Consider the following 15893-nt stretch of genomic DNA (forward strand, 5'->3'; position numbering starts at 1 on the left):
CTCTCCGGAGCTGGCCATTTCGTGCGCGGGCCGTGCAGCGGCCGCCGGAGCTGCAGCCCCGGGGCCACCCGCCTGCCCGGCCAGGGATGCTCAAAGCCGGCGCATTCGCGGCTCAACAGAGACCTTGGCAGGGGGCGGGGTCGCCTGCCACTTCCGGCGCCTTCCGATACGTACTTCCGTCAGCCCTTCGGCGTGCCCCCGCACGGCCGCCATGTTGGGTGTGGCGACTCCGAGGGCGCGGGTGGCCTCTGGGCTTTGCCCAGGGGGAGAGTAGCTCGGCTAACCCGAAACGCCCCATGTGGCCGGCGCCTCCCACCCATGTGGGCGCTCTTGTCTTTGTACCCCAGCCTCCTTGGGCCGGCCCGGCACCCTCCCGCCCTTGGGTCTTCACATTTGCTGTTAAAAAGCCACCTGTCCTAGTCAAGGTGCTTGTCTGCCCTGCGTAAAACAGCACCCCTCTCCCCCACCTTCACGCACATACACATACTCGAAGATTTTTCTCCATACCTCTTTCCATCATCTGTATCTTTTTTTTTTTTTTTTTTTTGCCCTTTTCTCAAAATGTGAGCATGGACAGGACCCCAGTACTCAGAATACTCCTTGACATGTAGTAGGCACTGAATACATAACTGCTGGTGCATGAATTTATCAATGACACGCTCTTGCCCCTAAGCCCGTGCATTTTTTAAAAGTCTATTATTAACAAAATTTGTGGGAAAAGCTTGTGCCCAGGAGGCAGAAAGAACTGGGTTGAATCCTGGTGCTGATTTCAAGTCTCAAATCACCACCCAGTGAACCTCATTTCCTTCTCACCACATAGGACTGAAAACAGGGACAGACTCAAAAAAATGGCAGTTGTAATGGCAATTGTTATTACTGAGACCACCACACGTCTGTCAGTTTGTCATACTGTGGTGACTTGCACGTTACTGTGATGCTGGAAGCTATACCACCAGTATATCAAATACCAGCAGAATCACCCATGGTGGACAGGTTTCAGCAGAGCTTCCAGGCTAAGCCAAGCTAGGAAGAAAAGCCTGGCGATCTACTTCCAAAAATCAGCCAGTGAAAACCTTAGAGAACACAACAGAGTATTGTTCAGTGTAGTGTGGGAGTTGAGGCCTGTTCAACAGCAGTTAACAACAACGGTGCTGGAAGATGAGCCCCCTAGGTTAGAACGTGTTTAAAATACACAGTGGCTGCAACAATGCACCAGAGCAGATCATGAAGATGGTGGAGGACTGAGCAACATTTCATTCTGTTGTGCCTGGGGTTACCAGGAGTCAGTGCCGACTTGATGGCAGCTAAAAACAACATTGTTAATCCTGACGAGAATTCCAAGTTCTCATGGAATCCAGACTTTCTGGAATCAGAAAGGCTGGGTGAACACCCAAAACTGTTGTCTTGAGATAATCTTTAAACCTTAAACCAAAAATATCTCCTGAAGTCTTCTTTAAACCAAACAATAGGCTAGCTTATTTAGTAAAACATGTCTACCTTAAGCATTGTGCTCTTTTAAAGAATTATCTATATGGGATCAAATGGACAACAGTAACCAAAAGGTCAGATAGGAAGCTTAGGGGGCAGTGAGTTTATATTAATGGGGGAGGAGCAACTTGGAAAAGGAGGGGAATAGCGGTTGTACAACTTGAAGAAAGTAATCAATGTCATTGAGTTGCACATGTAGAAATTGTTGAATTCGTGTATTTTTGTTGTATACATTCTCAACAAGAATTCAAAAATGAAGAGACTGCTGAAGAGCTCCTACTGTGCACCATAGTGGAGGCGGGCAAGTCCCTGCCCTCAAGGAGTTCATGGTTTAGCTCTTATTGACATGGTTTAGTCAACAGTTCAAAATTACATCAGGTATAACAAAAATGAGTGTTAATGGGGGGCTCCCATTGTTTACTACTGTGTTTACTTCTGGATCTCAAACAATGGAGCAGAACCCTGACCTAGGAAAGCACAGAGGGAGTTTCACAGAGGCCCTGCCTCCCCTCTAACCCTCCAGACCCCCACCCCATCCTCTCCCTTCCTGCTTCCTTTATCCCTTGCAGCCTCCCCCACTCCAGCCACCCTGTGCCTGTGATAGGTAAACATTCAAGGTCTTCGCTGCTACGGTGGCACACGCTCCTCTTCTGTGGGAAATGCTTTGCTCCTGGTCACAGCTCGTGAGCAGGTCTGGCCTGTAATTCTTTTTCTCAGCCTCCATGACTCAGTCCTTCTTTTCCCCAATAATCAGTAATTAGATGTGTTTTTCACTTGTTGATTTTCTGTCCTCCGCTAGAACAGCACTTGGCAATAGCAGGCCCTGGATAAATGTTTGTCAAAGGAGTAATTGGCTACATGAGATCATGCGTGTAAATGTCGGAAGCTGTTACCACTCAGACTATTATTAGTTCTGCTGAGGAACCAAAACCAAAACCAAATCAGTTGCCGTTGAGTGGATTCCGACGCATGGCGACCCCATGTGTATCAGAGCAGAACTGCTGTTAAGAGTTTTCTTGGCTGTAATCTTTACAGAAGCAAAATGCCAAGCCTCTTTTTTTTGTGGCACTGCTAGGTGGGTTTGAACTGCCAACCTTTAGGTTAATAGTCAAGCGCAAACTGTGCCACTCAGGGACCCCAGTGAGGACACAGTCCCACATTTTATGGGCAGCTCCAATTTTTAGGAACATGTATGTTGCAAGCACTGCATGCTGTGTTTATGGAGACCCACGTGGGAGTGGGTTCCAGTCTCACTGCTCTCCCTGTCTCACAGGCTTGTCTGGAGAGGGGTCACATTGGGATGACATTTTCTCACGGCGGTCCCAATGGCTCATGGTCTGACAGCCACCCCTTGGAGGGCCTGGCTGGCCCCAGATATAGAACCAGACTGGAGGCCAGGTCTGAGCTTGGGGTGTGCAGGTCCCCTGAGGGCTTGAAGTAGAGAACAATGTAGGGGAACAATGTAGGGGATGGCAGTAGTCTGTTTCCCGTCTAGTTCATCTAGAAGTGGGGTCTGGAGGAAAGAAGTTCTTCCCTAATATAAATGACAGCAGCCCCCACTCCCAAGCCCCTGATTGTAACTGGCACTTTCCACATGGGGTCCCTCTTGAAATGTCCCCAAACCCCAGAGGGTTGTATCCTATTATCATCACCATCTTCCAGGAGATGACCAAGGGCCAAGTGAGTATCAAAGCTGAGACTTGAGCCCACATCTCTGTTCCAGAACCCACCAGGGTGCCCACCAGAGAGGCCTTGGCAAGGCAGAGGAAGCCTCTAGTCAGCCCCCTTAACTGTGCTGAAGAGAGAAGCCCCCCACCCCAAATTGGGAGGCCAAGGTGAGCCTGATGGGAGTGTGAGGGAGGGGGTTGTTACAGACAGAATTGTGTCCCCCAAAAGATATGTTGAAGTCCTAAGCCCTGTACCTGGGAACCTGACCCTATTTGGAAATAAGGTCTTTGAATAGGTTATTAAGGGTTTCTGGTGACACAGCTGCTAACTAAAAGGCTGGCATTTTGAACCAACAGCTCCATGGCAAAAGATGTGGCAGTCTGCTTCCGTAAAGATTACAGCCTTGAAAACCCTATGAGGCAGTTCTACTCTATCCTATAGGGTTACTATGAGTCGGAATTGACTTGAAGGCAATAGTTTCAGGGAAGATGCTCTCAGTTTGGTCATACTGGAGTAGGGTGGCTCCTAATCCTACATGACTGGTATCCCTATAAAAGAGGAGAAGAGACCTAGAGACAGGAGACAGAGAAAGGATGCTATGTGATGCTACGGCTGCAAGCCAAGCAACAACTGAGGCTGCCAGAAGCTAGTCTGTTGAACATCCTTTTCCCTGTGCCAAAGGTGGGTCCTCCGGTTGGTCACCCCTCCGCACTGTCCCAGCGCCTCCCCTGTCCCAGGCCTGTGCTGATCAACATCACCCCTCCCCTGATGGGCAGCAGACATAGCCTTTCACCCCTAGTTTAGAGCACTGATCCTCAGTTTTGCCACATGGAAGATGATGGCCCCACAGCAATAGCAGTGCTCTGGCCCCAGTGTGACAGTGAGTGGCCTCCCTCAGCTGTCACCAATGGTCTTCATGAAGAGGTGTCAGGATGGTGGGAGGACCTGGGTTCCAGAGGCCCAGCATTTGCCTGGGCACTCCTGCTGTGAGTGGTTCCCTTAGAGTGGAGTTCGACCCGGACAGGGGGCGCTTGGCACAGGAGGGACATTCCAGCAAGACCATCCCAGGGAGACAGGTTTCAGTTCATTAGAAAGGGGAACTCCAGGTGGTCAGAGCTGCCTCACAGGGGAGTCAGCCGCCTGAAAAAGCCCTGAGTTTTTTGTACTACTCAGGGTCCGTGGGTCCTTGCAGAGCCAAGATTCCACAAGAGAAAAGTCAGGTCTTGTGTGCTGTGAGCCTTGATATGTCTGGCCCAGTGGACTGTCTGGGGAGGCAGAGCAGGGCAGTGGCCAGGGCTCTGTAGGCATTAGGGTCACAAACAGACCAAGTCAAGCTCCAGATGCATTACTCATAATGCGGCTTAGCCGGGGCTAGCCACCTGGCCTCTCTGAGCCTGTGGTTTCTAATCTGTAAAATGGGTACTGAGAGGAAAACAGGAGCAAGGTGGCAGCTTCCCCCTTAGAATGGCCTGGGATGGGGTTCTGCGCACAGCCTTGTTTCTGGCCCCGGGAGGAATGGATCGGGCCCTAAAGGTCTCTCAAGGTCAAATGTGTATCCCAGCTGCACTTTCAGAGCCTTTAGAAGGAAACAATCTATAATTGGAATTAGAGTTCATTATTTGTGCATGGAGGTTAAGTGTTTGGCTGCTAACCAAAAGGTCAGCAGTTTGAATCCATCAGGCACTCCTTGGAAACCCTATAGGGCAGTTCTACTCTGTCATATAGGGTCGCTATGGGTCAGAATCGACTCAAAGGCAAGAGTGTTTTTTATTTGTGTTGTAGAGGAGCCCTGGTGTCATGGTGGTTAAGCTCTCAGCTGCTAACTGAAAGGTTAACAGTTTGAACCCACCAGCTGCCCCTCAGGAGAAAGATGTGGCAGTCTGCTTCTGTAAAGATTATAGCCTTGGAAACCTTATGGGGCAGTTCTTCTCTGTCCCATAGGGTCAGTATGAGTCGGAACTGACTTGATGGCAATGGGGTTTTATTTGCGTTGTATGGTGCTATGGGAAACCCTGGTGGTGTAGTGGTTGAGAGTTATGGCTGCTAAGCAAAAGGTCAGCAGTTTGAATCCACCAGGTACTCCTTGGAAACTCTATGGGCCAGTTCTGCTCTGTCCTATAGGGTCGCTATGAGTCAGTTTGGTTTTTCTGGTTTGTATGGTCCCATGGGTCTTGACAAATGTGTAATGTCACGAGTCCACCATTACAGTATCATACAGAATAGCTTGATTGCCCTAAAAATCCCATTTTCCACCTGTTCAATCCTCTCCCCTCCCCCTGAATGCCTGGCAACCCCTGATCTTTTAGTTGTCTCTATAGTTTTGCCTTTTTCCAGAATGACGTATAGCTGGAATCATAGAGTATGTAGCCTTTTCAGCCTGGCTTCTTTCACTTAGCAAGGTGCATTTAAGGTTCCACCCTGTCTTTTCCTGATAGCTCAGATCTTTCTATCCCTGAATAACTCCATTGTATGGATTTACCAGTTTATCTCTTCACCTATTGAAGGACATTTAATAATAATGTATCAATGTTGTTGCTGTTGTTGTTAGGTGCCTTGGAGTCAGTTCAGACTCACAGGGACCAAAGGTAAAACAGAAAAAACACTGCCAGGTCCTGCGCCAACCCTGCAGTTGTTGCTACATTGAAGCCCATTGTTGCAGCCACTGTATCAATCCATCTCATTGAGGGTCTGCCTCTTTTTGCTGACCCTTGATCTACAGTCTTTCATTAATTGTATCAAGACTATTTCATTAAATGTATCAACAGTTTTTCATTAATTGTAGCAAACATACTACAGGATGTAAGATGTTAATTACAGAAACACTGTGCGGGGGGGAGGGGAGGTGGGGGTACATGGAAACTCTGTGCTTTCTGCACAATTGTTCTATAAACCTAAAACAGCTCCAAAAAATGGCCTCTTAACAAAGAAAAAGAGTCACAAAAGGAGAAATTCTGTATGATCCCACTTGTATGAAACATCTAGGAACAGGCAAATACATAGAGACCAGAGTTTATTAGTGGTTACCAGGGGTAGGTAGAGGGGAAGAGAAGTCACTGCTGAGGAGACACTGACCTTCTGTTAAGGGTGACAGAAAACTTTGCAAAAGGGTAATGGTGATGTTTGAACAGCGTGATGAATATCATTAATGTCACTGAATTGTACAAGTAAAAGATGTTAAAACGGCAAATGTTTTGTTACATATGTATTTACCACAATAATAAAACCAAAAATAAAATATGGTGCTACCATTTGCCAGAAAGAATCTATGCCTTATCACTGACTTCCCAACGTATGGATTTCTCTGAAGTCTTTCATTTTGGCGAATTTAAAATCAATTACTTTTTTTTTTTTTTTAAGAAGTCATAGAAGATTCTTTAACCAATAAAAATAGTTACAAAATCACAACCATCCTTCCACGTTGCTAGTGATGTCCTAATTTTTCAGATGGAACATGGACAATGACAGGGCTTCTCAAGGCCACACAGCTAATACTGTTCTAATACCCCTTCATGATCTAGCCCCTCCGTTCCAACCTCGGTGGGCCGTCTCCAGTCTCTGGGCCTCAGTTCCCAGTTACTCTGTACCTGCGTCTGAGACCCTTCCCATCTTCCATCTGTCCCGGTGACTCCCAGAGGACCCCCCCCCCGCCAGCTAGCTCACACATCCTTCTCACAGGAAATCTTCTGCAAGGTCTGCTTCCCGCCCCCACTTCCCCATTCAATATACCCGATTTTAGGTTCCTTCATTCCTTTCTCCTTTTTTTTTTTTTGTCCAAAAAAGATAAAATGATGATTGCTTTTTTTTCCCTCTATTTTAATCTGTATTTGTTTTTGTTTGTTTGTTCAATTTTGGTCTATTTTTAAGTAAAGAGAAAATTTTTAAAATTCTTTGGGGGGGTGTTTCATAAGTAAAAACATCAGCTTTATTTCAGTTGTACAAATGTCTCATTTATGACAAAAAGTGAACAGCTTGATTGAAAAGATTCTAAAACATTTTGTCATTACAAGTGTAATTTAAAGTTAAAACACAGAAACACATTGAACTAATATAAATCACCGTTAACACTCTATTATTTTTCACAAAATCCATAATTAAGAACAACAGGTTGGGCAAGATACTTCTTTTTCCAGTATCTGGTCAGACTAGCTAGAACACCCTGGGCAAGCCATATGATCCGCCAGCCTCAGAGTCTGCATCTATCAAATGAGGGCGCTAGACCAGCTCCCCTTCCACGTCCCCTCCAACCTACAAACATATATAGTTATTGCTATTAATTTTACATAATCTTTTCAAGAATGAGGTGTTCCAACTCAATGCATTTCACAGATCAAAACTGATTTTATTTTTAAAAATTTTAAAATTTTTGGATTTATTATTATTTTAAACTTATTAAATTTATTCAGTTATTTTGTAGTTGACACACAATAAACTGCACGTATGTAAAGCATATAATGGGATGAGTTTGGCTATATGTCTTTACCCATGAGGCTGTCACTGCCACCATTTCCCCAAGGTCCTGTTTTCTTTCTTCTTTTTTTTAATTGTACTTTAAGTGAAAGTTGACAATTCAAGTCAGTTTCTCATACAAAAACTTATACATACATTGCTCATGTGACCCTAGTTGCTCTCCCTCCAATGTGATGGCTCACTCTTTCTCTCCACCCTGTATTTCCTATGTCCATTCAACAAGCCCCTGTTCCCCTCTGCCTTCTCATCTCACCTCCAGACAGGAGATGCCCACATAGTCTCATGTGTCTACTTGAGCCAAGAAGCTTACTCCTCACCAGTATCGTTTTTTGTCTTATAGTTTAGTTCATCTTCTGTCTGAAGAGTTGGCTTCGGGAATGGTTCCAGTCGGGCTAACAGAGGGTCCGGAGACCGTGTTTTCTTTTTCTTTCTTTTTTTAAATTGCACTTTAGTTGAAAGTTTGCAGACCAAATTAGTTTCTCATTCAAAAATGTATACACGTTGTTTTGAGACATTGGTGGTCCTGTTTTCTTTCTTTCTTTTTTAAATTTTATTGGGCTTTAGGTAATGTAGTAGTTAAAAGTTCGGCTGCTAACTAAAAGGTTGGCAGTTAAATCCACCAGGCGCTCCTTGGAAACCCTATGTGGCAGTTCTAATCTGTCATATTGGGTCTCTATGAGTCGGAATCAACTCAATGGCAGTGAGTTTGGTTTTTTTTTAGGCGAAAGTTTACAGCTTAAGTTAGTTTCTCATTCAAACATTTATACACATATTGTTTTCTGACATTGGTTGCAATCCCCACAATGTGACAGCCCTCTCCCCCTTTCCACCTCGAATTCCCTATGTACATTTGTGCAGTGCCTGTCCCCTCCTGCCTTCCCGTCATGCTTTTGGGCAGAAGTTGCCCATCTGGTCTCGTGTATTTGACTGAACTAAGAAGCACGTTCCTGATGTGTGTTATTGTTTTATAGGCCTGTCCAACCTTTGCTTGGAAAGTGGGCTTTGGGAGAGGCTTAATTGCTGAGTTAGCAGGGTGTCCAGAGGCCATAGTCTTGGGGGTTCTGCCAGTCTCTGTCAGACCTATCCAGGACCCTCTGTTGTGATCCCTGTTAGAACGGTTGGTGGTGGTAGCCGGGCACCATCTAGTTCTTCTGGCTCAGAATGTTAGAGGCTGTGGTTCATGTGGTCCACTAGTCCCTTGAACTAATATTTTCCTTGTTTCTTTTGTATGCTTCATTCTCCTTTGCTCCGTATGGGATGGGACCCATAGATGTATCTTAGATGGCTGCTCATAAGCTTTTAAGACCCCTGCTACTCACCAAAGTAGGATGTAGAACATTTTCTTTATGAACTATATTATGCCAATTGACCTAGATGTCCCCTGAGACTATGGTTCCCAGCTCCCTGCCCCAGAATCTTGGTCCCTCAAGTTGTTTGGATATGTCTAGGAAACTTCTATGCATTTGTTTTGGTCAAGTTGTGCTGACTTCCCCTACGTTGTGAGTTGTCTTTCCCTTTACCAAAGCTGACACTTGTCTACTATCTATTTAGTGATTGCCCCTCGCCACCATCGTAACCATCAAGGAATGTTTTTTTCTGTGTGTAAACCATTTTTTGAGTTCTTGTGATAGCAGTCTTGTACAATATTTGTCCTTTTGTGACTGGCTCATTTCACTCAGCACAATGGCGTCCAGATTCATCCATGTTGAGATGTTTCATGGATTCAGCCTTGTTTTTTATCTTTGAGTAGTATTCCCTTGGAAGCCCTGGTGGCGTAGTGGTTAAGTGCTACAGCTGCTAACCTAAAGGTCAGTGATTCAAATCTGCCAGGCGCTCTTTGGAAACTCTATGGGGCAGTTCTACTCTGTCCCGAGGGTATCTATGAGACAGCAACAGGTTTGTTTGTTTTTTGAGTATTCCATTGTACGTATGTACCATAATTTGTTTATCCATTCATCTGTCAATGGGGCATTTAGGTTGTTTCCATCTTTTTGCTATTGTGAATAATGCTGCAAGGAACACGGGTGTGCATGTCTATTCGTGTGACGGCTTTTATTTCTCTAGCTCATTATTTCTAGGAGTGGCATAGCTGGATCATATGGTATTTCCAGCTTTTTAAGTAAGTGCCATATCATGAATTTCCAAGTGGTTGTACCATTTTACTTTCCCATCAGCAGTGCCTAAGAGTTCCAGTCTCCCACAACCTATCCGACATTTCTTATTTTCTGTTGTTTAGTGCCAGTGTTGTCAGGGTGAGATGGTATCTCATTGTAGTTTTGATTTGCACCTAATGGCTAATAATCACAAGCACTTCCTTGTGTGTCTGTTAGCTCTCTGGGTCCTATTTTCTCGCTTATAGCCTCTGCTCTTTTTCTTCTTTCTTTATAAACCTTGTGATTATATATTCATTCCTTTGCCTATGTATTTATCTCTTCCCCCATTAAACTGGGTGCCTCGTGAGGACAGGAACCACATATGGTTTGTTCTCCACTGTACTCCAGCACCTGGCACAATGTTAACCAACAAATAAGGGCTGAATGAAGAATGAATGAATGGGGTCCTTGTTTGCAGACTGAGAGCTCGCCCAGAGCAGGGGCTGTGTCCAGTTCATTTCAGTAGCCTCAGGCCCAGCATACAGTAGGCACTTAATAAACATCTGTTGAATGAGTAAGAGACCCGAGGTGGAAACTTACTGGCAGCTTCCAGAGCCTCTGCCTCAACACTCCCAAATTGGACCAAAAGAGACAAAACTGGCCCAAGGGACTTCCTAGGACAGACTCTTCTTCCTGGGATCTCTAACACAATCACAGAGGAGGTTGGGGCCACAGAATTTTCCACAGGGCTCTGGCTTTGTCCTTTATCTCTGCATCTTTGGGTAGTGCAAAAAGTCAACACGTTCAGCTGCGCTTCTGAAGAAGGCCTGGTGATCTACTTCCAAAAAATCAGTCATTGAAAACTCTACAGAGCATAGTTCTACTCTAACACACAAGGGGTTGCCAGGAGTAAGTAGGGAGTTGACTTGATGGCAAATGGTTTCTTAGCCAACAGCTAAAAGGCAACTCCAGTATCCCATGGACACAGGGCCATTTGCAGAAGGTGCCCTGAAGCTCGGCTGTTTTATGTACTACCTGGGAAAATCAGCCACCGGTAAGCTCAGAGGCCTGCACTCTCCTATCTGATTTTGGAAGCCCTTCAGGTCTCAGGACTGTCTCCTTTACTGCAAGCAGATGATCAGCTTTGACTAATAAAAAACTTCTCCATGTTCCTCTAACCCCGAAGTAGCCACTCAACTCTGGGATTCTGGGCAAAGCATGTTCCTTCTGAGGGGCACAGAGCAGAGGGACTACTGAACTGGCCAGGGCCAATGGCCGCCTCCGGGGTTCAGCGGGGCCCTGGGCAGTGACTTTCCTTAGAACATGGAGAGGGGCATCCCCCAGAATCACCATTGTCCTGGGGCTTGATTTCTGCACCTCCCACTTCCTTTGCAGATAAGGGTCAAAAAATGGCAACTACACATGTCCCCTCCCTCCCATTCTGCCAGGGTCTGCCAGCAGAAGATGGAGGGAAGGTAACTAACCTTGTTTCCTCTGGGAGAAGTGACAAGTAGACCCCTGCAGAATGGAGTCAGGGTAGCAGCCCTAGAGCAGAGCCCACTCCCCAGGAGCCTGGCTGCTTCCCACCCTGTGGAGCACAGAGGAATCGGGCAGACTGACTGGACAGGTTGGCTTCCCACCCTTGGCCCCAAGGCAGAATCCAAACCTTGTCCAAGCACCCCCTCTGAGCCATCTCTGCCAACAGGGTTTCCTCTCAAGTTGGGCCTTGGACTCCTCTAGGTTCCCAGGAATCATCCATGTGAGGGCGGGCAGGGTAACCAGCTGCAGTTTAGGGTCTGTGTGCCCTGGCAAGGAGCTACGGCCTCTCCCTCAGCTGCTTTGTGACTCTCATTGGGGCAAAAGGACAGCAAGAGTCATGAAGCGAGGAGGGCAGTAATGTGCGCCTAGAAGGCCCGTTTTCCCTGCCCCATTCCAAGAGAACTCTTCCAAGAGCCCTGCTCTCCAAGGGAGCCTCCCTCAGCAGCAGGTATGAAGGTGCGCACCAAACCCCAGAACCCTGCCACAGGCCACCTAGCCTGACAAACTCCCGTTATGTATTCTGGGGGAGCTGCAGACCTGAACCCTCCTTAACCTCTTGAGGCCAGCATTGACTCCAGGACCTCAGTATTAAGGCTACCTAGGAAAGCAGATGGGAGAGTCCCATGGGTCAGGCCAGTATGTTTTCTATTAGATTTAGGAGGCTCCATCTCCAGACTTACTTGAGATACCCCAATCCTCCCAGTTTGAGGTTGGCATGGTGTAACCCCCCCCCAACTGCCCTACCCTTCTTCCAGCTGCAACCTCTGCTGCAGGGACACCTGACATCACCACAGAGCCATTCCTTGCTTCTTTATGGTGTGCACTTTATTGAACTGGTCTTAAGTCAGTGTACAGGTAAGCCCTGGCTGCCTCCACTTCTCAACCAACCCAGGGAGACCAAAAGCCCTCACACTTCTAAAGTTCAGGGAATAAAAAAAGGGGGGCTGACCATTCAAAATAAAACAAAATAAAAAGTATTAAGGCGGAAGTTTTTTTTTTTTTTAAAAAAATTTGGATTACATAATTTACACAAAAGCAATCCTACCTGTCCCCTGCCCCTGTGTGGACCTGGGGCGGGGACCAGGCCCTTCTCCTTAGGGGGAAGTGGGGCAGCTTTTGGGAAGGCAGGAACTTCCTGTCACATCGCATCGCACAATATTTGGAATGACTATTAAAAAAAGAACAATGTACAATCAAAGTCCTCGGCCACATTGTAGAACTTTGGGGATGCTCACTCCAACCAACTGCTGTCACCCTCACCGTTCCAGTTTTTAAATCCTGAGTCAAGCGCCAAAAAAAAAAAACAAAAACATAAACCAAAAAAAAAAAAAAAAACAAATAAAGCCATGCCAATCTCATCTCTTTTTTTTTTTTCTGCGCAAGTTAGGTTTTTGTCAAGAAAAGGTGTAACGCAACTAAAGACAGTCCGCCTAGAAGCATTTGCGGTGGACGATGGAGGGGCCGGACTCATCGTACTCTTGCTTGCTAATCCACATTTGCTGGAAGGTGGACAGCGAGGCCAGGATGGAACCGCCGATCCACACTGAGTACTTGCGCTCAGGAGGAGCAATGATCTGGGGAGAGAAGCAGACAATCTGTGTGAGAACTGGGATGTGGAGGCCCTGTGGGACTGGCACATGGTGACAGAAAAGCCTCCTGAACATCCTAGGGAACCACACGCCAAGATGGCTGACGACCGCCTGGACAACCACTGGGACCATCCCACACAATGGCCAACAAACTGGTGGACGTCTCCCAACTCATGTGACTGGACACACTCACCTTGATCTTCATTGTGCTAGGTGCCAGCGCTGTGATCTCCTTCTGCATCCTGTCAGCAATACCCGGGTACATGGTGGTACCGCCGGACAGCACTGTGTTGGCGTAGAGGTCCTTGCGGATGTCAACGTCGCACTTCATGATGGAGTTAAAGGTAGTTTCGTGGATCCCACAGGATTCCATTCCTGGAAGAAAATGGAAGGCAGACTAGATTTAGTTTTGCTGCAGGGACACCTGGCCCTTGTGCAGGGCAGGGGCCAGGAGCCCAGCTTACTCACCCAGGAAGGAAGGTTGGAAGAGGGCCTCGGGGCAGCGGAACCGCTCGTTGCCAATGGTGATGACCTGCCCATCAGGCAGCTCATAGCTCTTCTCCAGGGAGGAGCTGGAGGCCGCCGTGGCCATCTCCTGCTCGAAGTCCAGGGCAACGTAGCAGAGCTTCTCCTTGATGTCACGCACAATTTCCCGCTCAGCCGTGGTGGTGAAACTGTAGCCTCGCTCCGTGAGGATCTTCATGAGGTAGTCCGTCAGGTCCCGGCCAGCCAGGTCCAGACGCAGGATGGCGTGGGGGAGAGCATAGCCCTCATAGATGGGCACAGTGTGGGTGACCCCATCGCCGGAATCCATCACAATGCCGGTGGTACGGCCAGAGGCATACAGGGACAGCACGGCCTGGATGGCCACGTACATGGCGGGGGTGTTGAAGGTCTCGAACATGATCTGTGGGGAAGACATGAGGCCTTGTCAGGCACAGGAAGCTGGCCCTGCCCACCCAAGAGGGGAGGGAACAGCCAGACCAGACCAGCGACATGCAGAAAGTGCAAGGAACACAGCTAAGAGTGCTGGGGGTGGGGATGAGGATTCAGTTCAGACCTACTGTGCACCTACTGAATACACACTCTGAGGCCATCTTACACCAGCCTCTTGGTTATGCCATAGAACCAGTGTTAGTACCTACACCCACAGCACTAAAGGCTTAAAACACCTAGTCACTGAGACAAACACCAGAGAGAGACTGCGTCTGGGGAAAGGCAAACAGAACCTGTACAGTTCCACAGGAGACTGAGATCAGAGAAGAGACTCCTAGGAGAACGGCAGAAAGAAGGACAAGTGAGAAAGAGCGTGGTGGAGAAAGTTAAAAAAGGGTGGCGGATGCCACCCAACAGGACCCCATCTGGCCACTGACCTGGGTCATCTTCTCGCGATTGGCCTTAGGGTTCAGGGGGGCCTCAGTCAGCAACACAGGGTGCTCTTCGGGGGCCACACGCAGCTCGTTGTAGAAGGTGTGGTGCCAAATCTTCTCCATGTCATCCCAGTTGGTGACAATACCATGCTCAATGGGGTACTTGAGGGTCAGGATGCCTCTCTTGCTCTGGGCCTCGTCGCCCACATAGGAATCCTTCTGGCCCATGCCCACCATCACACCCTGCGGAAGAAGGGCAGGAGGCAGTCAGCATTGACCCCCGCCCATATGGCCTTCCCAAGGTCCCAGGGGCCGCGCCCAAGAGAGAGCCCCACCCACTCACCCACCCACTTCAAATAGACTGTCGCCTTACCTGGTGCCGGGGGCGCCCCACGATGGAAGGGAAGACGGCCCGGGGGGCGTCGTCGCCCGCGAAGCCGGCCTTGCACATGCCGGAGCCGTTGTCGACCACGAGAGCAGCGATGTCATCGTCCATGGCGAACTGCGGGGAGCAGTCTATGAGCAGGACGCCCCCGCCCCGCCCGCTGCGCCCCTCCCCGCTTCCGGCGCGCGGCAGCCTCGGGCCGCCAGGGGGCGCCGGCGCGCGGCCTCGGGACAAAGGAAGCCGGGCCGGCCACGTTATTACCATAAAAGGCAAAGGTTGTTCGGCAACGGCCGCAGGCCAGGCCCCGCCCCCCGAACGCCGGCCCCGCCCAAGCCCCGTTCAAACCCGGCTGGGCGCGCGGCCACACCCTCGGCGGGCGGAGGGAGTTAAGTGCGCGCAGCCGCCTTCACGGCTGCTGCGACCCCACCCCTTCCGGGACGGCCGCCCCGCCCTCACCCTACAGGCCCGGCCCGCGCTGTCCGCGTTCGCGGCTGCCGGACGCACGCGCAGTAGCGCCCCAGCCCCCACACGGCCCCGGCTTGGGCCCGCCGCGCGCTCCCACCCACTTAGCCAGGCGGCTGGCAGCAAGCAGCCTGCCCGCTCAGACAAAGGCTGGGTCTCCCCGACCCCGACCACTGAACCCCTCAGGGCCATGCTTCCCAAGCCCTTGTTCCCGGGTCTTCACTTGTCGCGGGGCCGCGGTTTGTGGGCAGACACCAAGGCAACTCGGCCAAGGGGTGCTGCCTGTCCAGAAAGAGGGCACGGGGACTGTGCGCGGGGTCCCGCCATTAGCGCAGGGACTGTGCGCGGGGTCCCGCCATCAGCGGGGGGACTGTGCGCGGGGTCCCGCCATCAGCGGGGGGACTGTGCGCTGGCCCCGCCATTAGCGCGGGGACTGTGCACGGGGCCGCCATCAGCGGGGGGACTGAGTGCGGGGTCCCGCCATTAGCGCGGGGACTGTGCACGGGGCCGCCATCAGCGGGGGGACTGTGCACGGGGCCGCCATCTGCGGGGGGACTGTGCACGGGGCCGCCATCAGCGAGGGGACTGTGCGCGGGGCCCCGCCATTAGCGCGGGGACTGCACGGGGCCGCCATCAGCGGGGGGACTGTGCACGGGGCCGCCATCAGCGGGGGCACTGTGCGCGGGGTCCCGGCCAGGGGCTTACCTTGGGGGTGGCGGGTGTGAATCGGCGGCGGTAGCGGTGCGGTGGCGAAAGGCCTGTGCTCGCGGGGCGGACGCGGTCTCGGCAGTGGCTGCGCGACGCGCCGCCGGGTTTTATAGGGCGCCGCTGC

At 49.8% G+C, this 15893-nt stretch overlaps 2 protein-coding genes across 6 annotated transcripts in view; both read right to left on the reverse strand.

Annotated features, from left to right (window-relative positions):
• The window catches only part of FBXL18 (F-box and leucine rich repeat protein 18), a 41979-nt gene extending 41850 nt beyond the window's left edge, over positions 1-129 (reverse strand). For all 5 annotated transcript variants that reach the window (XR_010323700.1, XR_010323698.1, XR_010323699.1 and 2 more), the window contains exon 1: positions 1-129. Coding sequence is in view for 2 of the 5 variants with exons in the window: in XM_010596268.3 (XP_010594570.1) it covers positions 1-18 (18 nt within the window). In the remaining 3 variants the exon portion in view is untranslated.
• Positions 130-12202: 12073 nt separating this feature from the next.
• ACTB (actin beta) lies at positions 12203-15882 on the reverse strand. The gene is made up of 6 exons (XM_010596269.3): positions 15767-15882; positions 14588-14716; positions 14218-14457; positions 13313-13751; positions 13038-13219; positions 12203-12829 (listed from the first exon to the last, which is right to left on the reverse strand). Exons 2-6 carry the CDS (start codon positions 14708-14710, stop codon positions 12686-12688), a joined length of 1128 nt encoding a protein of 375 aa, XP_010594571.1. The 5' UTR covers positions 14711-14716; positions 15767-15882; the 3' UTR covers positions 12203-12685.
• Between the last annotated feature and the right edge of the window lie 11 nt (positions 15883-15893).

The sequence above is a fragment of the Loxodonta africana genome, chromosome 12 (assembly GCF_030014295.1).
Source record: "Loxodonta africana isolate mLoxAfr1 chromosome 12, mLoxAfr1.hap2, whole genome shotgun sequence".
Lineage (NCBI taxonomy): Eukaryota > Metazoa > Chordata > Mammalia > Proboscidea > Elephantidae > Loxodonta > Loxodonta africana.